The sequence below is a fragment of the Orycteropus afer genome, unplaced genomic scaffold, assembly GCF_000298275.1.
Source record: "Orycteropus afer afer isolate SDZICR_OR568_19922 unplaced genomic scaffold, OryAfe1.0 scaffold00005, whole genome shotgun sequence".
Taxonomy (NCBI): Eukaryota; Metazoa; Chordata; class Mammalia; order Tubulidentata; family Orycteropodidae; genus Orycteropus; species Orycteropus afer.
This window is the reverse complement of record NW_006921592.1, coordinates 20942673-20970466: the sequence shown is the minus strand read 5'-3', so window position 1 is coordinate 20970466 and position 27794 is coordinate 20942673. Positions and strand designations below refer to the sequence as shown.

The following is a 27794-nucleotide window of genomic DNA, read 5'->3' as shown; positions in this document are numbered from 1 at the left end:
CAGCCACTCCTCGGAAGGAAGGTTGGGCAATCCTACTTCCGTAGTGATACTGCCTCGGAAACCCAAGGAGGGGTCGCTATGAGTCGGGGCCGACTCCACGGCACATAACAACAACAACAACAAAGTACTTACAGATAGAGCCACATTATTGTTTTCCTAATCTTCACCTCCCTGAGGGAACTCAAACATTCACCACCAGCAAAAGCATGTAGCTTTCTCTTACCAAGAGGAAGCAAACCCAGATGAGAGCAGTGTCATCCAGTTCCCCGCTCTTTGAGCCACTGTTTCATTCTCAGGAGGAGGCTTGACTCTATTTAGAGGCTCAGTCTGTGGAGTATGATTGCCCTCATGCTTGGCTACCCAGTTGAACTAAGAAGTAGTGTCACCTCAATTCTTTTCTTTCCATGGTTCAGAGCTCATTCTTCTTACCTGCCTTTAAAGAGCATTAACAACTAACAAGAAAAAGGAGGGGGCAGTGGTGATTCAGTAGTACCCCTTTCCTTCTTTCCATGAGACCCAGGTGCAATTCCCAGACAATGGACTCATGCAAAGCCACCATCTGTCAGTGAAGACTCATGTGTAGCTATGATGCTGAGCATGTTTCAGTAGAGATTCCAGACTAAGATGGAACAGGAAGAAAATCTTGGAGATTTATTTCCAAAATTCAACCTATGGATCACACAATGGTCTGATATGCAACCAATCTGAGAATGGCACAGGATTAGGCAACATTTCATTCTTTTAGACATGGTGTCTCCACTAGTTGGGGACCTACTCAATGGCAGCTAAAAACAAGAAGAAAAAGGAAAACAAAAACACTACAACATTCAGTGAGCATAATAGGTAGCATTATTATGCTTCACTGAGGAGAACTAGCATGATAAGTAATCTGAGAAGAGGCTTAGCCATGGTGGGCTACTCTCTTGCATTGGGAGAATAGAAAAGACAGATAAAATTTGCATTTCTAGGGAAAACATCTACACTATGTTAGAATAGCTGCCATAAAGAATTGAGCATTACATCTAAGAAAAATTCTAGTAGTGCCATCTCTACCTAACCACTGGGAACACTCAGTTGTTAAAAGCATCTGGGTAGCAGGAGCTTTTAAGCAGCATAAGCAACTCTTCTACTTTCATGTTTGCTGAGCTGGTCATGGTCCACAATCTGCCGGCACATGCAAGAGTGACCAACCCGAAATCAGAATGGAGGTGCAGCTCGATTAGATTAATCCTGCTGGTGAACACTCTCCAGTCAGGCTTGGTGTTGGGAAATCCCCAGAACAAATGCAGAAGGATCTTGCATCTGTGGGAATGCTCCCAGTAAACACAGACATGTCTGATGTGTGTGGGATGCATAGTTCTACCTTTGAGGGCTGATGATGTGGAAGTAAAAACAGTCTTCAGAATATTACTTTGATTGAGTCTACTACCTAAATTTCCAATCAATTTGCCTTTTCAGCCATCAAGTGTAGAATTGGAGTGTTTGTGCCAGCAATCTACATATGCTATAAAAAACAGTTGCCATAGAGCCAACTCTGATTCATGGTGACTGTGTGTGTCAGAGTAGACTGTGCTCCATAGAGTTTTCAATGGCTGATTTTTTGGAAGTAAATTGCCAGGTCTCTCTTCTGAGGGACCTCTGGCTGGGCTCAAACTTCCAACTTTTCAGTTAGCAGCCAGGCACATTAACTTTTTCCATGACCCAGGGGCTCCATATATCCTATAATCAGGTAGTATTTCTTTTCAATAACAAGTAGTAACACCCAGTGATCAAACGCTAATAAAATATTTCTTTTCTTATTTTACTCAATTGCCAATGTATTTGAAGCTGGTTTTCTAGTAAATCTTCATCTTAGTGAAGTTTGTAACGTGGTTTACATTTTAAATGTAATTATGCAGCATGTATTCATTTCCTTTCTTCTGAGGAACTCAAGTTTCTTTTTAAAGCATCATTTGATAGCTTTTTACTATCTCCTCTGGAGATGAAAAGGGAATATAATGTCAAATTATTGTAGCTCACAATGGGGGACTATGGCATTGAAAGGAGAAAGAATTGAACTGGGACCAACAGAATGCCAGCAGTGTGCCATGAGGATCCCCATGGGACACGTCATCAACTCAGTGTGCTATAAACGAAGCAATTTCTAAGGATCTTAAAATATCTACATTCTGTCTGTCCTAACTCATGCTGGGAAGAATAGACTTTGCTTATTTTTAAAGTGCAGGCCATGCCCTTCAAAGGCATACAAACAGTTCCCAAAACAGCTATTGGCTGGCCAATTAACTGTTTAGAAAAGACTATGCTTTTGAAAGACCAATTAATGGGCAAAGGAGAGAGGAAAGTGCTAAAAGCAACAATTTCTACCTACTTATAAATCTGATTCTTGACCATCAAAATATACCATCATTATACAATCGCACTTAAATTTGAACATAATCTCAGGTAACTCTTAGAGCTCTCATCTTTTAATGTGATGCACTTTTGGGTTCTGGATATAATTCAGAATTTTTGCTCAGGTGGACTCAAAATGTTGGAAATATGTTAAAAAATCTTTGCAGTTCTGTGAAAAAATATCACCTTTGTCCTTTCCCCTTGTTGATGAAACAATGACAAGGTGGATATGGCAGTTAAGGGAATAAGACCAGTGGCCTATGTGATATAGTCAGCTACTACTAAAATACTCCCTCCTGTTATAAATCTTATTTTTCTTAGTTCTAGCTGGTCTGTGAATCTGTACTCATCTACACAATTGCCTAATAAGCACATGGGATCAGACACACACACAGATACAAACATACACAGGGACTATAATACATGGAGTAGTATGGCACACTTTGGAGGAATTCAATAAATACCTATTTCATTGGAAATGTGATCAAAGTGTAAAAAAGTCAAAACTCTTTATATGCATCTGCCACAGGGAGTTACTAACTCTAGGTATACATAGAGGGCATGCTGTGCAAGGATGAACATACACAGGTACATATTCAGAGATAATTCTAATTTAATTCAGGCCCTAGGTCTAGGACTCTAGCTAATTTACAAGGCTGCTCTAGGAAAGACACAATTTTAAGAATAACATTAAGTCTATGGCATTTGCTTTCCTGCAGGAGAAGATATAACACATCCCACCATTCAAGAGAACCCAAATGTGATGATCTGGGTGTTTTGCTGGTGAGTTTTGTTTTTTATTTCATCTCAGAAGGTGTGTTTTCATTGGACCCTGTCAGAAACTTTCTCAGCAGTCAAGGAGATGATTACAGCACAGCTGCCCTTGAACCAAGTTTGTAAATCCTACTGGGAAACCACCCGGTGCTGTCAGACGGCGTGGTTTTCAGACATGTCTAAACAGACTAGTTGAATTAAAGACCAACTCCAGACTGGATGTTGCTGAGCTCCTCAGCTCCATCTTGCCATCCTGATTGATCGAGGAGATGGGTCTATAATTAAAGTGGCATAGCACTTGGAGGGCTTAGTCATTAGAGCACATAGCTTTGTCTTTGGAAGGCAACTTCTTGCTTGGCTAGGGTATGGAAGCTAAGGAGTGACGTCAAGATGTTGTCGGGCCAGAATTTGCAGATAACCATAGAACTCTTCTCCTCCATCAGGCATGGATTTAGCCTCCTTTAGTTCCTGCAGTGACACAGGAGCCTCCAAATACCAAATTATTATCAGACGGTCTTGGGGGAACCTCTGGGCCCTGCAATAAAGTAGACAAACTTGCTATTGGAAAGTGCTCGGGAGCAATTCAGCCCTGATCAGATTGCTATAAAATCTCTGCCAACAATCTCTGGATTTTGTCCATGAAAACCTTACACAGTTTCTGATGTTGAAAAATACTTCAGGGCATACAATTTATCATCATCCTTCACTTAGCTCCCCATCTGATACATTGTTTAAAGAAATCTGGTTTGATTGTGTTTGGGGTTTGTTTTGTTTTTAGTTTTTAAAGCAAAGCTATGCAATTACTGAGGCTCCATTTCTTGGGACAAGCCACTTCTGAGCCCTATCTGTGAAATAAGGTGTTTGCATTAGATGACTTTTGAGGCTTAACTCGGGGGATCACAAATAGTTGGAGTCTATGGACCAAACCTGACTCACACTGATGTATTTTATTCATCCCACTTGGAGGGTAAATAAAACTCTGGAAATTCACATAATAACAGGTTTACTTTTCATCATGGCCTTCACTTCCCCATATTGTCTTCCTGATCTAGCCCTTTTCAGATCTGGCCCCATCTGAGCCCTGTAGAAAATCAATGTTCAGAACCCTTGCCCTGCCTTATCTTAATAGGGTACCTATATCATTGTATTGTGATTACATGATAAGATGTCTGTCAGTCTCCCCAAAAAGATTCATTATCAATGAATCTTCTGTTCCTAGCATTGTAGGAGTATTGTAGGTAATCAGTAAATATTTATTGAATTGAACTTCACTTGCTATATTAGATTTTTACAGTTCAATGAAATGAGACTGCGACCACTCTGTCTACAATTATACATATTTTCTGACGCTAACATCTTTGGATAATACACAGCTTCAGAAGAGAGAAGTAGATGTGCTAGTTCATGGCTCAAACCTCTGATATATCCAGAATCACAGTAGTGTAGTGTTCATGTGATATTTTGCTTTAATGGGAGAAGTTCTAAACTCTCTCTGAGATCTTCTTACATTTATTTCTCAGATGGAACCTACTCAACTTCTTGCAAGAACTCTTCTTTTGTCATTTTATAAAATATTAAGTGGGAATCCTTTACCTGAAAGCTAAGCTCCCAAAGTTACGTGGCTGTACACAAGAGATCCATATATTCTGAAATATTTTAAGTTCCAGATGACTACAAATAGGATGTTCAAATAAAGGATTTGTTGTTTTAAACATATTTCTGATAAAATTTTCTTCTAAACGTGTTTAAATTGGCAATATTTTTCTAAAAAGTGTCTAATAAATAAACTCATATGTAGGCGAGTTTGATAGGAATAAAGCAAATGAAAATGCCAATGACTTGTCTTTACTTGTTACAAGCCTGGTAGTGATTAGTATTTCAGGAATATAGAGGCACATCTGGTCAATATCTGGCTAACATCCAAGATGCCTCATGTCCCATACTATGGAGAAAGAGTTCAAGAGATACAGTCCCTGCTCTCTAGGAGCTTACAATCTAACTTAAACAAGTCTACAGAAGCACATATATAAGTGTGGTCATACTCACTACTGAACAAAAGGCAACTGATACATTGAAGATAAAGGAAAAAATTATGGGACAAAGAACAACATTTAAGAAAGGATAAAGGGAATGAGAGAAGTAAATTTCTTCTTCACTCCTATTTCTTTGAGAAAAGATCATGGAAGATGTGTGATTTTCAGTGTTTTTATAATCATGAAAGAGTATAAGGTTTAGTGCCTGAAAGAAAAAAAAAAAAAAAATGTCTCCTGGTGTAAGATACCAGATACCAGGTAATTGAGCACCTTAAGCCAGGTAAGAATTATTGAATGAAGGGCCCAGCAAGACTTTATAGGGAAGGAATGGCCAAATGGAGAAATGATGGTTTGGAGCCCTGGTGTAGAGGCCAGAAGCTCAGTGGAGGGTGAGTCTCCTCCACTCTCTTCCATTCTTTCTAAGTAAGGTAACATAGAGTAGCCAAGCTACAAAGCCAAAACTCTTCCAAAAATAATTTAAAGGTCTAATCCAAAACCTTGGTAAAAATCTCTGTGGATTCTAGATTGAGGAAACAGTCTTTGGAAACTCTCTTTTAGGATTTCTAATGGAAGAAAGCACTAACCAACGAGTTACCAGCCATCTATTCCACTTCTATAGAATCTCTTTTGTTTTTTAATTTGCTTGTTTGTGTTATTGCTCATGGGTTCATTTTTCTCTTATTGGGCATTTTGGGCTGCTGATTATCTACTTAATTACTCAGTTTTATTTTTTCCTCCATCCACAAAGTAAAGCAAGCTTTTTGAGAACAGGTTGACTTCAGTCAATCTCAATTATAATACAGCCTTAGGCTTACTGGAGTACATCATATGACCAGTACCACTGGTGATGAGGTGTCAAAATACCACAGTCCTAGTGAGAGCAATCAAAGTAATGACAGAGTCCCCAACATGGTGTTCCACTTTGCCTTATTTAATAATTGACTCTTATATTCAAATGTATGCAGGGCATTTCAAGGATTTTTGAAGGATGTTTATCTCATCAAAGGATGCACAATTTAAGCAATGACTCCATGCATATTGTTCATACCATAATGACAATATTAGAATCAATAATACCTTAATTTCAAATAATACATTTTACTTCAAGGAGCTCAGTATTCTTCACATATGCTATTAAATTTCTCTTATCTTATTATGTATTCAACTGAAAGCTATGTGGGATCCTGCCTTACTCATTAAAAGCTATTAGTACTGTTTTTTCCTACTAAAAAGTAGCCTTGGTGGCACAGTGGTTAAGTACTGTCAGCAGTTCAAACCTGCCTCCTGCTCTGCAAGAGAAAGATGTGGCAGTCTGGTTTTGAAAATATTTACAGCCTTGGAAACCATATAGGGCTGCTCTACTCTGTCCTATAGAGTCGTATGAGTCAGAATCAACTCAACAACAATGGATGTTTTCCTATTAAGCTCAAATCAACATACCTTGGGGTAAATTTGGACAAATAGGAGGGAACTGCAGGTGTTTCTTTAAATACAAACAGATCCTATACTCACTGCTGAGTCCCCTTATCCCATGAGAGTTCTCAGCAGAAAGTCAGTCCCCAATGACTAACTTTGCACTAGTCTTACCTTACCTCTGAAGCACAGCAGGAACATAGTGTTTGTGTCAGGTTAAGAACATACAAATGGACAGAAAGATACCCACTTATTATTGGCAGGGACCTCAGAGATCTAGGTCACCTGCTGTGCTATCCTCATGGCCCTTTTTCACATGTCAGGAAAGGCACAGAGTTTCAATGGCATAAGCTTGTTCATCCATTGTGGTTTTATTTTTTTGTTACCCATAAGGCTGTGCTCCATTTTTAAACAGTGGCTCGGAAGATAAGATAAAGGGCTCTGAGAAAAATCCTAAGCTTCTAAAACCAATGATTTTGAACAGAAGTTAAAGGGTTAATTTATTTCTGCAAAATATTTTAACCCTCTTACCAAGCACATCATCTGTTGTCATGTCTCTTTGTCATTGTAACATCACAACAAGGTCTCATGCTAGGAACTAAGACCAAACAAAGAATACAGAACTACCCAAATTGTTACTGCCTGTGTACAACACATTGCCTTCTGATTACCTATCATGTATATTTAATTACTTTCAAGAAACCAAATTTAAATTACATCAATTGCCTGCCTTCTATAACTGATGTATGTGCATTCTGCTGATAATTCTGGTTTCTGTCTCTATCTTTTTCAAGATAAGCATGCCTTGACTCTAACTTCATGTTGACAAATGGTTTTGGAAAATGGATCCCAAGAGAAATCAGTATCTGCCTACAGTTTTGATCCCAGCAGGAGACACACCCTGGGAATTCCATAAGCAACAAACTAAAGAATCTAATCCTTGGGCCAAAAGTCCCAAGAATCCTTGGACATTTCACCCTCCTTCCAGTCATGCTTCTCAGGGACGCTGATAAACACACTGGTTGATACAGCTATGCAGCAAATGGGCCAATAAGTATAAACAGCTGTACTTACATGTGTCTGGCTTGAGCTGACTGTTGGTGATGCCAAAGTACTGGGGATTTTCAATGACAGGAATCTTGGTCATTCCAATAATGACGGCATCAGGGCCGCCCTCTGAAGAAGATGGAGTGTTACTCCCATTGGAGATGTGGTGGAGTGGGCTGGCTGAGTCATCATCATTACTGATAACTGAAGCTGGGCCTGGAGTTAGAAAAAAAATATACTCTCCTGTAATTTTTAAGCACTTTTATTGAGCTATAAATCACATACATAAAATTCACTCATCTGATGAGTTTTATTCTATTCACAGAATTGTGCAACCATCACCACAATCTAGTTTTAGAACACTTTTACCACTCCAATTAGCAGTCACTCCCCATTCCCTACCCATAGTCCTAAGCATCTATGCTCTGTCTCTATGGATTTGCATAATTGGGCATTTCATAGAAATGGAGTCATACAATATATGGTCTTTTGTGACTGACTTCTTTCACAAAGCATAATGCTTCGAAAGTTCATGCATGTTATAACACTGTTATCACGTCAATTCTGACTCATAGCAACCCTATAGACAGAGTAGAACGTCCCCACAGGGTTTCTAAGGCTGTAATCTTTATGGAAGCATGCTGCCACATCTTTCTCCTGCAAAGCTGCTGGTGAGTTCAAATTGCCGATCTTTAAGTTAACAGCCAAGTGCTTTAACCACTGTACCACTAGGGCTCCTTTTGTAACATGTGTAAGTTTTTTTTATTCATTTACATAGTCAAGTAATATTTCACTGTACAGATATACAAGTAGTCCTCAACTTAACAACGGGGTTCCATTCTGACTACTGTGTTGTAAGTCAGTTCTGACAAAAGTCAAATACCTCATTGTTTTGTTTTATTTTTTCAGTTTTTATGATTATTGCCTTTTATTATCTTTATAAATCATAGTATCAAATAGCTGCAAGTGAACATCTGAGATGATAACATCCACAAATTATGTGCTGCAATCACATTGCATGTAGTACATATTACTAATGATACAAAGTACAAAAAAAAAGGTGGTCCTAAGTAGTTCAATTCATTGAATTTCTAAAGCATCATAAATCGGGGACAATCTGTCTCACATTTGCTTATCTGTTCATCAGTTAATGAACATTTGAGTTCCATCCACTCTTTGGCTATTACGGATAGTGCCTCTAGCAACATAGGAGCCCTGGTGATGGAATGGTTAAAGCAATAGACTGCTAACTGAAAAGTTGGTAGTTTGAACCCACCAGCCACTCTGTAAGAGAAAGACGTGGCAGTCTGTTTCCATAAAAAGATTTCAGCCTTGGAAACCCTATGAATCAGTTCTACTCTTTCTATGAGGTGACGATGAGTTGAGATAGCCTTGATGGCAATGGGTATCATGCACAAGGTTTTGTGTGGATATTAAATTTTCATTTCTCTTGAGTGGGTCATATGGTAGCTCTATATATAACATGTTGAGGAACTGCCAACTGTTTTCCAAAGTGGCTGCACCATTTTATATTCACACCAGCAACATATGAGGGTTCCAATTTCTCTACATCCTTCTCTTATAATTTTATATGCAGCCTTCCTCTCTGCTTTCTGAATGCCTTTAGAATACGCCGTCATTGAAATTCACAGTATAACTCCAGGATTCATGTTTTAGAGAAAGATATGCTAGAAATCTGAAGACTTGAATCCTTTTCCCCACTCTTTGGACAACTCACTTACCTTTTTCAGACCTCTACATCCACTTATATTCTAAAATATGTGAAATAATAAATATCTGCATATCCATTTATGAGAGAGAATAAGGCTATTGACATTAAAATATATTACAAATTTAAACATGCTCTTTGAGTATGAATTATTACCAGGCAAAACTAGTGGACCAGAGGTACATTGGACTGTCATGGTACTATGTCCCTCTTACTCTATATTCTGTGAGTACCTGCATCATTTTTGCCTAGAAAATACTTTACATCAGTAGTGGAATGGAAAATCAATCCTATGACAAAATGATCTGCCTTGCCTTCAGCCATTAGCTGTAATATCATCTGCAGAGTCATTATATGAATGTCTTATATTCATGTCTTATAAAGCCATAACCATAACGTTTTTCATACAGCACTTGAACTTTCTAGTTCAGATTCTTAGAATATACATGCCCACACATAGGGCCAGATTAAGGCATGTGAGCACCCTAAACACTGATAATCTGTGGTCCCTCTCTTCTGCTCACTCATGAATTTGAATAAGATATGTGAGTTACACATCTTGTTGTTGTTGTTATGTGCCGTCGAGTCGGACCTGACTCATAGTGACCCCTCCTTGGGTTTCCAAGGCAGTTTCACTGTGGAAGTAGATTGCCCAACCTTCCTTCCAAGGAGTGGCTGGTGGGTTTGAACCACCAGCCTTCTGGCTAGCAGTCAAGTGCTTCAGGGACTATGCCACCATATACATATATACATAAGTGTGTGTGTGTCTTAGCTACCCATGGTTTAATGTCTTTTTAAATGTGACTATAATATTAGTAATTGAACACAAAAGTGGTGTATACCATTTTAGTTGAATGAGATGAACTGGATTATAAAATGTTTAGTGGATACAGAGTACTAATATTTTTATTATATACCACATTTTCAAAAAAAATTAAAAAGCCACATAGTCTACAACAAATAAAATGAACTTAGTTATTTCAACAATCAATACAAAAAATTCTGTTGCTGTCCCACAACAAAAAATAGACTTTCACCAATTTGCTTTAAATGGCTCATACTTCAGTTTTGATGCTTGTTTTGTAATAGATGCTATAATCATAAACGAAAACATGAAAAGAAGTCATAAAAGAAAATGTAATAATCCTTGCACTTGGGCACCCTCATGACCCTTCATGAACTTTATTTCCAGCCAACACATTCTCACGCACTGGAGCTAGTATCAGTTTCATTTAATGCCCTGCCATTTCCCTTCCACTGTGGCGCTCTCTTTCCTTGTGTACTGTCTGCTGGCATCTATGGGTCTTTGATTTGAAACAGGTGCCCAGTTTTGTTGATGTCCTAAGCACATGCTTAACACATTTATTGGTTAATCTGTCCCTGCCCATGCATATGGTCTACTGTGTCTTGTCTAAGCAATTCATCTGTTGAACACTAAACTCACATTATTTGCAACCAAAACTGGACCTGCAAAGATAAAGCTTTATGGGAAAGTCTCAAGACAATTGTTGTTGTTGTTATGTGCCGTCGAGTCAGACTTGACTCATAGCGACCCCCCTTGGGTTTCCGAGGCAATATCACTATGGAAGTAGATTGCCCCATCTTCCTTATGAGGAGCCTTCTTCTGGTTAGCAGTCAAGTGCCTTAGGCACTAGGCTACCAGAGCTCCAAAACAGGCCAGCCTACTTCAAGACAATTAAGATCTTGATAATTCATGATAGGCACTCCATATGTGGGAGGTACACAAAACCCCCTTAATGAATCTTACACACATTTCTGAAGTGTATTGATGTGTATGAAGAAGAATGAGGCATCAGGATTGGTGGAAGACTCATTAACAACTTGCAATATTCAGCTGACACAACCTTCCTTGCTGAAAGAAAGAGGACTTGAAGCATTTACTGATGAAGGGCAAAAGCTACAGCCTTCAGTATGGACTGCACTTCAACAAAAAGAAAAAAAAAAAATCTTCACAACTGGATCAATAAGCAATATCATGATAAATGGAGAAAAATTGAAGTTGTTAGGGATTTCATATTACTTGGATTCAAAATCAATGCCCATGGAAGCAGTCAAGAAATCAAATAACATAGTGCATTGGGCAAATATGCAACAGAAGACCTTTTTAAAGTATTAGAAAGCAAAGCTGTCACTTGAGGACTAAGGTATACCTGACCCAAGCTATGGTGTTTTCAGTCACCTCATATGCACATGAAAGCTGGACAATGAATAAGGAAGACAAAACAAGAATGGGTGCATTTGAATTATGATGTTGGCAAAGAATATTGAATATATCATGGACTGCCAGAAGAATGAACAAATCTGTGTTGGAAAAAGGACAACCACAATGCTCTTTAGAAGTGATGGCAAGACTTTATCTCATGTACTTTGGACAAGGCATCAGCAGGGGCCATTTCCTGGACAAGAACATCATGCATGGTAAATAGATGGTCAGCGAAAAGGAGGAAGAACCTCAACAAGACGGATTGACACACTGGCTGCAGCAATAAGCTCAAACATAGCAACAATTGTGAGGATGGTGCAGGACCAGGTAGTATTTCATTCTGTTGTGCATAGGGTTGCTATGAGTTGGAAGCAACTCAACAGCACCTAACAACAACAACAGCAGTGAATGGATTCAGAGTCCCACTGGAAGAGATCCCTGCACATAGGTACAGAAAGAAGCCAGGAGGAAGACAGGAGAGAAAGGATAAGGAGGGCAAGACAAAGGAGAAAGAGTGAACAGGCAGAATCAAAATACCAGCCAAGTCAAAATGCATATTAAGACAAAGAGAGTGTGAATTTCTACTTTGTAGGCAAGGGAAAGGAGTCTTGGTGGCACTCTAGTTAAGTGTTCAGCTGTTAATCAAAAGGTTAGCAGTTTGAATTCACTAGCCACCCTTTGGGAGAAAGATGAGACAATCTGCTCCCATAAAGATTTACAGCCTTGGAAACCATATGGGGGATTTCTACTCTGTTCTATAGTGTCACGATGCATCAAAATCAACTCAGTAGCAGTGCGTTTGGGTTTGGGTTTGGGCAAGGGAATGTATTTTCATTCAACCCCTCAGGATGCATGTTTCAGTACCTCCTTCCATTCTCTACCTTGGCCAATTAACCAATTCTCAAAACAAAATTGTTGTGTCATACATTTTGAAAGCACCTAAATATAATGGTCACCTCTGCCTTAATCCCCAGGATCCATATTTCCCCTTCATATGGAAATTAAGGAGTCCCTGGGTGGTGCCAATGGTTAATGAGCTTGGCTATTAACCAAAAGGGTGGATTGTTGAGTCTCCACCCCGCCCCCACCGCAGACACCTCGGAAGAAAGTCCTGGAGATCTACTTCTGAAAAATCAGCCATTGAAAACCCTGTAGAGAACAGTTTTACTCTGACACACATGAGGTCATCATGAGTCAGAATCCACTTGATGGCTACTAGTTTATATGGGGATCATCACAATTTACAGTGATATCAATTGCACATTCCCCAGCTAGCTATGTCTTTGACAAAGTATACAGGAGGCAGTCGCGTGCTATTACAGGTAATTTGAAGAAGCATTCTCTCAAGAGGATGAGCATTTCAGTTGCCTTTAATGATATGCTCTAGTTTCTTTCTGCAAACAAGTCCTCACATGACCAATTTAGAAGCCACTGTATACACAAAGTGAAAGCAAGCCCACCAGTTGGGTGTTTCTTGGGCTTAATTCAGCTGGATCAGTAAAAAGCAGAACTCCTGCCAAGAAAAGCTATCAAGACAAGTGCTCTCTAATAGCCCTCGCCATCTCTGTTTTATGATTTGCTTCCTGACAGGCCTAAATCACCCAGAGCTTAAACCTAGATCTGGTCAGTGATGGAAAATGGAAATGTGTTATGCTAATGTTTGTTATCTTGTCATTAAAACTTTTCCACAACTGGGAAGCCTTTGTTCCCTGTTTAGCTGTTCTCTCATTCTAGGTTGCCAAAGCAAGCTACTGCCTGAGCCCTGAGGGGAGGTGTAATCACAATTGCACAATTCTCATCAGATTTCACATGGCACCTTCTACTTCCTCCCCTCAGAACTCAAGAGTTGTCATTTACAAATACTCCCCACACTGCCATAAAGCCAGAGATTGCTCCTTCTGGAACCCCTGCAATAATTAGAAATGCACAGAATCCAGTTACTGCATTCTCTGGTTCTCTTCCGGCCAGGTCAGCCTATCATCATAAAGCAGCATTCCAGCATTTTTGAGGATGTTGATACCTACAAGACAATTTTCTGTCTCAAAATCATCAACCATCTACACAGTTGAGCCCTCTCTTAAAGAATTCAACCAAGAAACTTATTTTGTGCCTCACCTCCTTCTCCAAAGAAAAACCTTTTTCTCCCCTGGCCTCTTCAATTAAAAACCCCAGCTCTGATGTATCATATCCCAACAGTATGGGCTCACTGTTTAGAGAAGGAAATGTTTAAATGGAGAAGAGTATAAAGCACCTATGGTAATTTTTCAAACGCCTTTTCACTTTTCCAGAAAGCCACTGTTGACAAATCTGAGCAACACATAAACCTCAACAATTTATCAAGTGGAATATTAATTCAAGTGCTGTTTCCTTCGTTACTGATGTTCCAGATCCTGGAAGATTGATAAGGCTGGCAAGGTGGCAGGGATTAAGCCCATTTTTCTATGAACATTTTGATATAATAAAGTACATAGTGCAGCAAAGTAGGGAAGGAGGAAACACTCTCAACGGGAACAATGAATGTCTATATAATTTGACAGCAGCCTGTCTGTGCCTATCATGGAAATATCTTTGTGTGTCTGTAAATGCATTTGAGCAGACACACGAACAAGACAGACAGAAGAACATGGGGGGGGGCATATTCCACTGTGTTACGAGAAATTCATAAGAGGACTTGAAAAAACACATTATAATATTAATAAAAAGTTTTAAATTGCTAGGGATGTACATACCTGCTGAGTATGGGTTTGATAATTCTAATTACTGAGCTGACAAATATTAGTTATGCCTGGAAACATTTTTAGCCCATTTTTATTTTACTATGTCTCTGATACGAAGAGGCATTTTTCTTTTATCAAAGCTGCCTGGTATCATATCCTGTACATATGACTTCGCAGATATTTCTAAGCTTAATGTAGAGTGATCTTCCTACACTGAGAGTCAGTGTAGGTCATCTCAGAAAAGAGTCTTCCCTCCAGGAGATAGGATTGACTATCGTCTGGGAAAACCCCCCAGATGGACTGTAGCTATAAGTACAATTCTGAAGAAACCCTCTCTCTGCTATGTGGTCTAAAAGGATGAAGCATATTTTGAAGCTTTTAGGAAAAAAATAATCTCTCTGCAATGCAAACTGACCTGACAAAATACAAAAATATACATTTATTTTGTGGCGGGAAGACCTCCATGTCACAGTACTGTCTGTGGGAGAGTTGGTCAGCTGCTGCCTCTCCCTATATAAAAACCTTTGAAACAAGATACCATTACTGCTGCCCAGGCAAGACAATCCCTCAGATATCTTGGCAAAGTGACTGATGAGCTGTATCTGAAATTTCCTCTGTAGAGCTGCCTAGGAGAAAACACCTTTTCCACATCTCCTCTTCCTCTTTGGTGGTTAGGTTTTACCTTGGAATTTACAGGGATAGTTCAAGGTTAGGATGACTTTTTTCCTTTCAGGCCCTGCCTAGCTCAGTCTGTGTCAGCCTGCCACCTTGTGCTCAGCCACTTTGTCATTTTTGGATCACTGAACAGATCCAAATATCCCTGGGTTGTCCAAACATCCCTGGGTTGCCACTACCTGAAGGCTGGAAGTTCAAGTCCACCTGGAGAGGCCTCAGAAGAAACACCTGGTGATCTATTTCTGAAAAATCAGCCACTGAAAACCTTATGGAGCACAGTGCTAAACTAACATACATGGGGTCACCATGAGTCAGAGTTGACTTAATAGCAGCTGGTTGGTTGGAACAGACATTGATAAGGCATCCCAACAGGAAAGGGTCTGATGCCAGGTAACAGGGCTTATTATATAGACAGAGAGAATGGGATAAACAAGTATGGAGTGGATGGTTCAGAACTGGAGACTCCATGACAGTGATACATATCCCCTACTTTGCAATTTCACCTCTAGCCAACCTTACTACCAAAATAAATGGTAACCAACAGATGCTCAGGATGGTAAGATCTTGGCAAAGCATACGAAGAATGTAAGACAGCCTGCCTTTTCATGCCTTCCACACAATTTCTGTTCATTGTTTCTGTACTCATAAAAAATACAGAACAAATTGGAGGGCCTAGGAAATCACACCTGACTTCAATCCTAGTGATGAGAGACATCATCTGTGTGTGCTCGCTTGGTGAGCTCCAAACGCTGGTTTTTAATTGTCAGTACACTGTCTGAATACAAGGAATAGAAAGCAATCAGGCAAAAATCATAGCATCCAGATGCAGCAGTCTGTTTTGAAAGTTGGTGAAATGGTCATAAATGAACAGCTGATTTACCACTTCAGAAATTGACTGCATTGCCTCTTGGCCAATGGAAGAAAGTTAAGACCCAAACTGGCCCAGGCATTTATTTTTCTTAAGTGTAGTTGTATAGTTACATTCTAGCTCCTTAACCCTCTTTAAAAAAGCCTATCACAATGTAAAACTAGGATGACAGTTGACTTCTCCATGAGATAAAAACAAGTTGATTTCAAAAATGCAAAATGGTTTACTGAACTCAATTACAAAACATAATGCTTTTTTCTGGAAACTTCTAGGCCTCCTTTTTCAACAAATCAGAAACCAGGAACACAAAAAAATGCATCAAGTTTCAATGGATAAATAGTCTAAGCAATTTCATCCTAGTTAAGCAACATGAACTCATGACTTATCCAAAGAAAGAGTGAGCAACTACTTACCAACACCTTGTCTTGATTTTACTTTCCCAAATCCAAACCATGAGAAATCTGAAAACCACAACAAAACATAAAATAAACTTCGAAAGAGAAGCGTAAACTAGAGGCAGTCAGCACTGTCCTTAGTGAAATAACCAACAAACTCCCATGAAAAACCCTACTTGGGGCCAAATCTTCCTGTCAAACACCTGGAAACCAATCCTTGGATTTTTATGCCAAGATTTATTTTTGACCCTGAGAACATGGGGCTTCTAATCAGACAAGAGACAGCAGGCTGTCTTCAAGAAAAATGGTCACAACGCAGGGTGGATGGCTCAGGGCAGCTTTCTTTCCCACTTGCTTTCCTCCCCCTAAGTGGAAAGATCATTGCCTCATACTGAACCTTCTAGAAGAAAAGCTGCAGGGCTGAAAATTCACAATGCATTTGACAAATATACTGTGGTTCTGAACTGCAGCAATATAAGAAAATAATAACAGAAAACAGATCTTGTCTGAAGCTGAGACAATTGGAAAAAAAAAAAAAAAAAGGAACACAAAATTCCATGGTAGATCTCACGCTTGGCCTGGATAGGGATTCAGGAAGGAAAAGAAGATCTTAATTGTACACTGATTCCCACGACTGACTTGCTGGGTGGTTGTGAGAAGCTCCTGGCAACTCCATGCCTCTTAAAGCACAGGCTTCACTACGTACATGGAAGAAAGTATTTGACAAGTGCTTTAAGGCCTTCCATTAGATAAAGCCACAGTGGAATATTTATTTGTTCTGGGGCCTGCCTGTTCCTTTCTAGGTATCTTCCACTTGATTCAAAGAGAATTCTACACAGAGAAATCCTCAGCTGAGGGAGCCAAAGATCCTTGGATTACACAAATGGTTTGTGCTCTGCTACTAATCACAAAGTTGGCAGATCAAATTCACCCACTGGAGCTTTTTTTCTTTTTTTTCAGTCATGTTTATTTCACAAGGAACTCTCAAAAGGACAATGCCATAGCAATCCCTCACTGATCACACATTTCCGGCTGTTTTTAGTCTTTAACGATAGTAAACACAACTGCAATGAACATCTTTGCGCATTGTAAGTGCTTTTCCTCCTATTTTCAAAAGTCTTTCTCTTAGAATGAATCCTAGAAGTGAAATTATCAGGTCAAAAAGGTAGCTACAATTAAGATTCTCAACACACATTACCAAATTGCTTTCCAACTATGTCACATCCCACATTCACCAACACTGTATGAGTGGGTAGGAGGGAATTTTGAGGCTTAACCCAGTGGAAAAGCTAAGGATAAACCACTTCCCTACTTTTATCCTGTCATTTGCATGACTCCACCTAACTGAACGGAGACCATCCGTGCCACAAGAACCCATACATGTCCCACATTTCTGAGTGTGTTCTGCAAAGGTTCAATAAGGAGAACTGTGTGTATGAACAGAGTAAGAACCTGTCTCACTTATGTAGTCATTGCAATTCACCAATTGCCTCCATTCACCACCAGACTCTTCTCCCTTTGTCCTCAGCCAAACCCTGTGAGTAATATATTATCCTCTGTTTACTACATGGAACTGAGCCTTAGCAAGACTGGTAGACTTAGCAAAGGTCACAGTTTGCAAGTGATGGAGCAGAGACTCAAGCTTCTCAAGCCAAATCCAGCCATTTTTCTTTCTTTCAATCACAGTTGCCTTTCTAATATTCCAGTACACTTAGCCAAAATTAGCAAAATGTTCATTCCAATCAAGTTTCAGTTTTATGTATAGAAAAGCAGTGTAAGTATTCATTAATTTTCATTTACTTATTCAACAGGCACACTAGAGGAGTCATAATATAGTATTTTTACTACACAAAAACATCATTCTACATCCTGTTTGTGAGTAGAAACTAGGATCTTAAGAGCTTGCAAGTGGCTGTCTAAGATGCAACAATTGGTCTCTCCTTGTCCAGAGTAAAGAAGAATGAAGAAAACCAAAGACACATGGAAAAATTAGTCCAAGGGACTAGTGGACCATGCAAACCTCAGCCTATATAACTGTGAGACCAGAACAACTAGATGGTGCCTGGCTACCACTGTTAACCACTAGCAAAGGAATCAGTGCAGGAGACCTGCATAGAGTAGGAGAAAAATGTGGAACAAAACTCAAAATCATAAAAAAAGAGCAGGCTTACTGGTTTGATAGAGACTGATGAAACCCCCTAGGACTACAGCACCAAGTCACCCTTCAGACCTGGCACTGAACTCACTCCTGCAGCTTCCAGCCAAACAATAGACAGGCATATAAGATGAACATTTACACCTAGTAGGTACACTCCTTAGAACAGTCAATCATGGGAGATCAGAAGGACAGAATTTGCACAGGAAGATAACTCAGAGGACAAGAATGCATAGGAAAGAAGGACACAGGGAAAAGGTAACTGTTAGGCTGAAGCAAACCCAAGCCACCAACATTCCAGTTAGCAGCTTCCCCCAGGTGTCAAGCCCTGATGAGACAGCCTAATAAGACAACCGAGGTGACAGAACCCGCCCAGACTGGAAAGTCCCATGCAGTGGCAAACTTCCTCTTGTGAAGCCTCCTCATGCTAATTAAGTACAGACCCATGCTAACAGCTAATTGGACCCCACCATTTCCTTAGTGTCCCCACTTAGCTCCTCCACAAGACTATAAACCCTCCCCTCCCCAGCCAGGCGGTGTGACTTCTCAGGCCCCTCTCAGGGACCCGTGAACCTCGTCCGGGCCCCTCTCTGGGGCCCATAAACCTCACCCGGAAACTCGGAATAAAAACTTCTCTTTAACCTCACTTTTGTGCGTCCTCTTCTCCTTACTGTGACCTTACAGTAACCACAGGGAAGAACAGGAAGAGAGCTGTTACATTATGCGATTACAATCAATGTCATGAAACAAAATGTGTATGAACTGCTACGTGGAAAATGAATTTGCTCTGTAAACTTTCACCCAAATCACAATTGGACAAAAAAAAGTAATGAGGACCAGGGAAAAAAAACACAACAGTATTTTTACACATTTACACGTGTTATATGGGTTTTGTCAACCGTACAACCCCTCATGTGTTAGTTTCCTATGTGTGCTATGTGTATTATATGCATGGGCATTATTTATGTGGGCTCACTATATGCAGAAAAATTTAGTAAGCTGTAGAGCCTGCCCTCAAGGAGCTTACAGTTGAGAATAAAGTATCTTGGAACCATGCCAAGGATGTTGTGGGAATTCAGAGGAGGAACATCTATTTCACTATGGGGGGTTAGGTCAAGAGAGAGTTCTATGACTTTTGGACAACAATGTAGAATTGGCTAAGAATGAGAAAAACACAAAGAGCATACTCATGTAAGGAATTCAAGTAAACCAGTTGCCATTAAATTGATTCTGACTCATGGTGACCCTATGTGTGTCAGATTGGAACTGTGCTACATAGGGCTTTTTATGGCTGACTTGTCGAAAGAAGATCTCCAGGGCTTTCTTTTGAGGTACCTCAGGGTGAACTGGAACATCCAACCTCTCAGTTAGTAGACAAATATGTTAACTCTTCGCACCGCTCAAATACTCTTGTAGATAGCTCAGTCATGACTGAAGTGTTGTCTCATGTGTCAAGGAGTTAATATGACTAGAAAGGGGAAAGAGGGTAAGGAAGGACCTAGTCAAGGGTTTGGATTTTATAGTGAAAATTGCAGGTAGGCAGTACAAAAGTATCTCAGGTCAGGAAGTAACATGATCAAGATTAATTTTAGAAAAATCATTTTGGTTGCCTGGTGGAAACTGGATTATCCAAAGGAAAGACTGAGGGTGAGAGACTAGTTAAGGAGGCTTTAAGAGAAATCAAAGCATGAGAGAATTGTGTCCTGAACTGGATATTGATGAGGTGGGAGGATGAAGATAAGTGAGTGCTTGTCAGTCATTTGAGAGGCTCAGCAGGACTTAGTGACTGATTGAAAGTTGAGGGGAGAGTGGAAAAGGAACAAAGAAGGTTTGGGCCTTAAAAAATGAAGGATATGATGCTGCTGTCCACTGAGTCTCTAAGGAGCTTAGAAGGGGAGCAGGCTTAGGGGATGAACTGAGAGCAGTGGTTTGAGACACAAGTTCCTGATGAGATGCCCATGCTGAAAAATACATAGGAGGAAAGTTGGCAAGATGGTCCCGAGCTCAGGAGATAGATCAAAAGCTAAGACTGAGCTCCCCCAAAGTCTAGAGCCCACACTTTGGCTGGAGAGCCAAGCTGGGTGCTGTACTTAGGACAGTTATGATGTGGACACATACAGGCACAAATGAAGGGCACCCAGCTGAGACTAATTTTTGACAAAATTATACCTAAATCTCTAAAATATTTCTAAGTCCTATCAAACAGTAACACAGTCACTAGGCAGCAGAGAATCTAACCTTATTGACCATACCTGAGAATACTTGGAAAATTTAACAGACAAGAAAGGTCAAATTGATACCTCACCCCCAGAAGCCATTCTTCGCTCAACAGCTCTTTCTTGATGGATTAAAGCAGTAGTCTTCAAGCCTTCACGCTAAATTTCACCAGCAAAAATTTCCCACAAGGCCCAAAAGAAACAATTTCTCAATTTTCTGTGATGTTTCACCCATTGGGAGTATAGTCCTGCCAAACATTCCTTTCTTTTCTGCCTAATAAGAGACACTTTATTCACTGCAAAAGAAAGGGCTCCTTCTAGTTGTAGTGAACTTAAAGAAACCCGTCCTTTGAATCTCAACGAACAAAGGCTGCAAATGATGAGATTAATTAATTAATTAAATCCACCTCATTTTGTGGAAAGCTCAACCTTCCCTGACCAAAGAGGAGAAACTTAGAGAAAAATAACACATTAGCGCATTAGCAACTCTAAGATGGGATTCAAACTAAATAAAATAAATGGCAATAAGGATTACTTTCCAAACGTTTTTCAAAGAAAACAGCTAAAACCTAGGAGGCTAAAAGGGTGATATTTATGATGCAAGAGAGAGAATCAGAGAAAGGAGCCAGAAACAGGCAAAATAGAAGAAACCTAATCTTCCCTGTGGGTTGTGAGTTGCACAAACACAAAAGTCATTGTTAGAAGGTTCTGTACCCAGGAGAATGCAGTTTCTTGAGTTAATTCTTAAGTGTCAGAAAAATCTTTAAAAATTTTAGTATATTAAGACAAAAGGCAGCTTTTCTCTCTTTTTAATTCTGAAACAATTCAAATTTGCTGTTTTCAAATGTGATTTCTTTATATCTTAAAGGAATGTTCACCGTCTTCTACCCCGAGTAAAGCATCTCTAACATTGTAATGGATGTACTTAGAAAAATATGATTCATTGTCAGAAACGTACTTCATTTCCAACTTCTGATGATCCACCCACTCCCTAAAGTACCCACGAAAGACAAGGCTCTGGGCTGCTTTGTTGTAGGGAAGGTGTGGACCAAACAGTGTGGAGCCCAGAGAAGACACTCAACAAAGTACTTGATTGAGTGACTGATCAACTGCTCCTTCAAACAAAGACCAGGATTACTGGTCATTAGAGAGGAGAGGAAATACATGGAAAGGATCACTTTGTTGACAACATAATTGTCTCCCTTTCCTACTGACACATAATCAGAGTGAGTAATAGTTTGCTTCAAATTAATTCCAGTTCCTCAGGGCACAGAACCATATGGTTTGGGGCCAAGTTTCCACTTCAACTTAATATTTTATTTAAGGACAAAACCTTTACACAATAAAGACCCATCTCCACAGCCTAGGAAGAGGGCTTGCTTTGAATTAAACTGATTCTGGAAGCCATGAAGGAAAGGCTATTGGTACTGTGCTGACTAACCTTCATTCTTTGCTTCCCTTGAACTTCCAGTGTGACTTTTTTCATTGTTCTCTAACAAAAGTAACATCAGTCACCTCCTTTATAACCATATAAAGAAAAATATACATATTATGGCTGAAACTGTTAGTTGCTCTCTGAAATCCACATTAATTTTTGTTAGTTGTTGTTAATTTGATTCCAACTCATGGTGACTTCATGTCTGCAGAGAAGAACTGCTGTATAGGGTTTACAAGGCTGTGACCTTCAGAAGCAGGTTACCAGGCCTGTCTTTCAAGACGCTTCTGGGTAGGCTCGAGCCACCAACCTTTCAGCTAATAATCGAGTGCTTAGAGTTTACACACCAGCCCCCAATAAAACAAAACCAAACTCACTGCCCTCGAGTTGATTCCAACACATAGTGACCCCGACTGGGTTTCCAGGGTTGTGAGTTTTATGGAAGCAGACTGCTTCCTCTTTTTTCCACGGAGCAGCTGGTGGGTTTGAATCATCAATCTTTTGGTTATCAGAAAAATGCCTTAAGGACTACATCTCCAGAGCTCCTTTTGTTTGCACACTCACAGATCTATATTTTCTTCTTTTCTCTCAACCCATAGCTAAACATTTCCCAGCCTCCCTTGCAGTTATATGGGACCTTGTGACTAAATTATAGCAAATAGGATGTGGGGAGAAAGGATGAGAACCACATCCAGGACCAATCCATAAAGACTCCCCATGTGTGTTACCCCATTCTCATTGCCTTTCTACCTGGCCAGAATAGAGACAACATCTAGAGCAAACTTGGAAAGTACAACTTCAAGACAATACAGAGCTCTTCCACCAATTGATTGATTCTCCCACTGTTATGATGTGAAAGTAGACTGTGTAGGAGATATCTCAAATTATTCTACCTGAGAATCAGGGAGGCTGAGCTATTTATCCCCCCAAATTTTATCCATGTGCAAGAAATAAACTATTGTGTTCAAACCATTATCCACTTTGGGATTTGTCTCTTATGATAGGGAACCTACCCTAGAGAATACATATCATTGTTAGCTGCTGTCAAGTTGGCTCCAACTCATAGCTACTCCATGCACAACAGAACAATCAGTTGTAGATCAGACAATGTTCCATTGTGATCCAGAGGATTTTCAGGGGCTAATTTTCAGAAGCAAATTATCAGACCTTTCTTCCTAGTCCATCAAAGCTCCACTGAAACCTGTTAAGCATTGTAGCAAGATGCAAGCCACCTTCAGCAGAGAGATTGTGGCTACACATGAGATGTATTGACCAGGAATCAAACCTGGATCTACCATGTGGAAGGTGAGAATCCTACCATTGCATCACTAATTCCTCATAACTAACATGTGTATATAAAGAAAAAAATGCATATAGTTGAGGTGTTACTAATTGATTCTATCATCTCCCAACTCCCCCACCACAAATTCAAAACTGTGTGTCATGCAATGCACATTTTTCTGGAAAGTCTATAGATTTCATCAGATTTCCAAAGGGTTCTTCACTTCAAATGCTATGAACCATTTAAATGAATATAAATAGCTATGAAGAGATAAATACATAGATACTATGTATTTGTATTTAATTATATTCCCTACATCAATTGGTCTGGGTACTGAGAGCTATCTGTCACTTCTCACTTAGATTTTTCAATAGCCTCTAACTCATCTCCCTGCTTCATTCTTGTGTCCCCCCCCCCCAATTTATTCTCCATAGAGCTGACAGAGTAATCATTTTGAGATTATGTTGCTCCCCTACTTAAAACTGTGTAAAGTTTTCCCCTTGCATTTAATCTAAACTTTTTGATCATCATTATACCATCTTGCATAACATGAATGTCCTCATTCAACCTATCCAACTTCTTACTGCCCAACCCCTATGAAACAACTACTGTGGCCACTGTCCTATTTCTGTTCACTTGCCTCTACTCAGAATTCACTTTTCAGGCTCTTTCTAAGACTGGCTACCTCTTATGCTTCAGGTTTCAGGCCAAATATCTTATCCAGAGAGGGGCCAAAGCCTCATCTATCATATACCAATAAATAACTTTGTGTATTTAATTTATTGTTCATTATTTGTCTCCTTTACTAGAATGTAAGCTGCAACAAATCAATCACTATCTAGACTAGGACTCCCTGAAACAGGCCCCGACTCAAGGATGCAACTGCAAGTTTATTGGGAAGGAGGTCCAGAAAGTACCAGTGTTGGAGTGAGGAAGTGACACAGGTCAGGGAAGGAAGCCTATAACAGAGATATTATTGAGTGCATTCCACAGTGGGCAAAACACAGCTGAGTTCACTCCAATTCATGGTGACCCCTTGTGTGCTAGAATAGAACTGTGCTCTGTAAGGTTTTCAATGACCTTCTGAAAGCAGATTACCAGGCCTCTTTTTTGAGGTGCCTCTGGTGGACTTGAGCTTCCAACCTTTTGGTTAGCAGTCAAGTGTGTTAACTGTTTGCACCATCCAGGGTCTCCACGTAGTGCACAACTAGAGTTAAAACCCCTGGGAAACTTGGGGAGACAGTATAGAATGCACCTCAGAATTCTCCCATCCAAAAGATAAGAAAGGTGGGTCAGTTACCCTCCAAATGTTATCTGTCATTGGCTGAGAACTTCAGACTTCTCTTGAGTAAAACAGAAAACAACAACTGGTTTTCTGGTTTTAATACTTAGAACCCAGCACTCCAGGCAACAGTAGGGAATACAATGCTAGGCTAGAAGTCAGAAGATGGGAGTTCTTTCTAGACACTGGGAGAAAGAAATTGAATGACCTTTGTTGAGTCACTTCCCTGCTAGTAGACTCTGCTTCTTACATCATGAAGACAAACGCACTGCCGTCGAATCAGATCCGACTCATAGCGACCTCTCCTTGGGTTTCCAAGGTGGTAACACTACAGAAGTAGATAGCCCAATCTTCCTTTGGAGGAGTGGTTGGTGGGTTTGAACCATCAGCCTTTTGGTTAGCAGTCAAATGCCTTAGGCACTACGCCACCAGAGAAATGGCATCTAACGCCCATTCAAGCTGTAACAGTCAATGGTGCTAATCATAAGGTAAATATGACTTATATAGTTTTCCTAGGCATAGATATTTTGGGATTGTGAGAGCATATGCAATTTAAGGAAATGTACTCAGTCAAGTGGCCTAGATTTTCTCCTGCTAGATAACACTCAGATGTTTTTGGGTCACTATGGCCTCATTTTAAGAAAAGACCAGAACTCTGCATAAACAGTTTTAGAAATTAGTATATACTGAATACTTGTTATATGCCAGGAAACTTACTAGAGATTAGGCATTACTTTGAGAAAATTAATCAGCCTCTATGGCTGTCTTCAAATTAAAAAAAAAAAAAAAGTAGACTAAAACCCTTAAATCCCATAAAGTTAAAGTTCAGAATCCTATGTTAGGCATAGATAAAACTAGACTTGTGGAAACATTTAACTTTGAAGATAAAAAAATTCCTACTACTTCTCTGTTTCATTTTGAATGTGTAGACTATTTCAAACAAAATTCAGTTGGTCTACATCTTAGTCATTTGCAATAAAATAATAGAAAGCATTGTTTTGTTTTGTTTTGTTTTTAATCCATTGTAAATTCCAGAAGGCTTTGTCTCTAACAAAGGAAGTCACCATCTTCCCTGGGTGGATGAGAGATGTAATCTGGAGCTCCTTATAATTATTTTCAAGCTGGGAACTTAGAAAAGCTAAGGGGCAACCTCTACTTAATAACAAGATCTGACAAAGATGAGAGAGTCCTATCAAAGCTTCTCCTTTCTACTGTACTATCCTTATGAGAGCTCCAAATGCTCTATAAACATTTTCTCAGCTGTCACAAGCACCCTACAGGAAAGCCATGTAAAGTCTAGTTACACACAAACACACACACACACACACACACACACGTTTCTCTGTTAACACTGTCTTAATGTGGGGTGAGACATGCCCCAAATTTCCTCTCTTTGCAGAAGAATGTTGGTTAGTACGCAAAACTAGTCTTTGGTTGATCCTCAGGGAATCTTCTTAGAAGTGATGTGCATGTCCTTTAAAGAGAGTGATGAGCCAGGAGGGTCTGGCAAACACTTTATATCAAACTCCCATAAGCTCTTGCTTTTATGGAAAACCTGAAGAATGACTCAGACATATCGATAGTGCCAAGTCACCTGTTGTTATTACATGTCATAGAGTTGGTTAGGATTTACAGTGACTGAATGAATGACAGAAGGAAGCACTGCCTGATATTGTGCCATCCTCAAAATCATTGCTATGTTTGAGCCCATTGCTAAAGCCACTGTGTCAATCCATCTCATTGAGGGTCTTCCTGTTTTTCACTGACCCTCCACTTTACCAACCATGATGTTCTTCTCCAAGGACTAGTCCATCTTAATAACATGTTCAAGGTACGTGAGAAGAAATCTTGGCATCTTTGCTTTTAAGGAGTATTCCAAGAAAGAAGTTCTTTTTTCTAGCAATGCATGGTATATTTAGTATTCTTTGCCAATATTGTAATTCAAAGGCATCAATTCTTCTTTGGTCTTCATTATTCACTGTCTAGCTCTCACATATATATGAGGCATTGAAAATACCATGGCTTGGGTTAGGTGCATCTTAGTTCTCAAAGTGACATCTTTCCTTTTTAAAGAGGTCTTCTGCAGCAGATTTGCCCAATGTAATATATCATTTGATTTCTTGATGGCTACTTCCACAAGCATTGATTGTAGATCCAAGTAAAATGAAATCCTTGACCACAACTATCTTTTCTCTGTTTATCATGATATTGCTTATTGGTCCAGTTGTGAGAATATTTGTTTTCTTTATTTTGAGGTATAATCCATACTGAAGGCTGTACTCTTTCATATTCATCAGTAAATGCTTCAAGTCTTCTGCACTTTCAGCAAGCAGGGTTGTGTCATCTGCATATCATAGGTTGCTAATGATTCTTCCTCCAATCCCGATTCTGTGTTTTTCTTCATCTAGTCCAGCTTTTCGGATTTTTTTCTCAGCATACTGATTGAATAGATATTGAATAAGACCCTAATGTACACTTTTCCTGATTTTTAACCGTGCAATATCCCCTTGTTCTGTTCAAATGACCGCCTCTTGGTCTAGGTATAGTTTCCATGTGAGCACAATTAAGTGTTTTGGAATTCTCATTCTGTGCAATGTTATCTGTAATTAGTTATGATCTACACAGTAGTCAAATGCCTTTGCATAATCAATAAAACAAAAGTAAACATCTTTCTGGTATTCTCCTTTCAGCCAAAATCCATCTGATATCAGTAATGATATCCCTCATTACATACTCTCTTCTGAATCCAGTTTGAATTTCTGATACTTCCCTGTGTCTGCACTGTGTCAACTATTTTTCAATTATCTTCAGCAAAATTTTATTTGCATGTAATATTAATGATAGTGCTTGATATATATAGTCAGTCAGCCAAGTAAGCTGTCTTCCAAATTTCTTAGCATAGACAAGTGAGGGCTTTCAGTATTGCATCCATTTGTTGAAACATTTCCATTGGTATTCTGTCAATTCTTGAAGCCCTGTTTTAGTCAATGTCTTAAGTGCAGCTTGGACTTCTTCCTTCAATAACATTAGTTATTGATCATATGCAACCTCTTGAAAAGGCTGAATATATTTATATATATATATATATATAGAGAGAGAGAGAGAGAGAGAGAGAGAGCTCTGGTAGCGTAGTGCCTAAGGCACTTGACTACTAACCA

At 39.5% G+C, this 27794-nt stretch overlaps 1 protein-coding gene across 1 annotated transcript in view; it reads right to left on the bottom strand.

Moving 5' to 3' along the window:
- The window catches only part of NTRK2 (neurotrophic receptor tyrosine kinase 2), a 499612-nt gene that overhangs the window by 208658 nt on the left and 263160 nt on the right, over positions 1–27794 (bottom strand). Inside the window, exons 12-13 of the mRNA XM_007938966.2 lie at positions 16285–16332; positions 7686–7874 (exon numbers count right to left, since the gene is read on the bottom strand). Of these exons, the coding sequence (XP_007937157.1) occupies positions 7686–7874; positions 16285–16332 (237 nt within the window). The remainder of the gene's footprint in view (positions 1–7685; positions 7875–16284; positions 16333–27794) is intronic.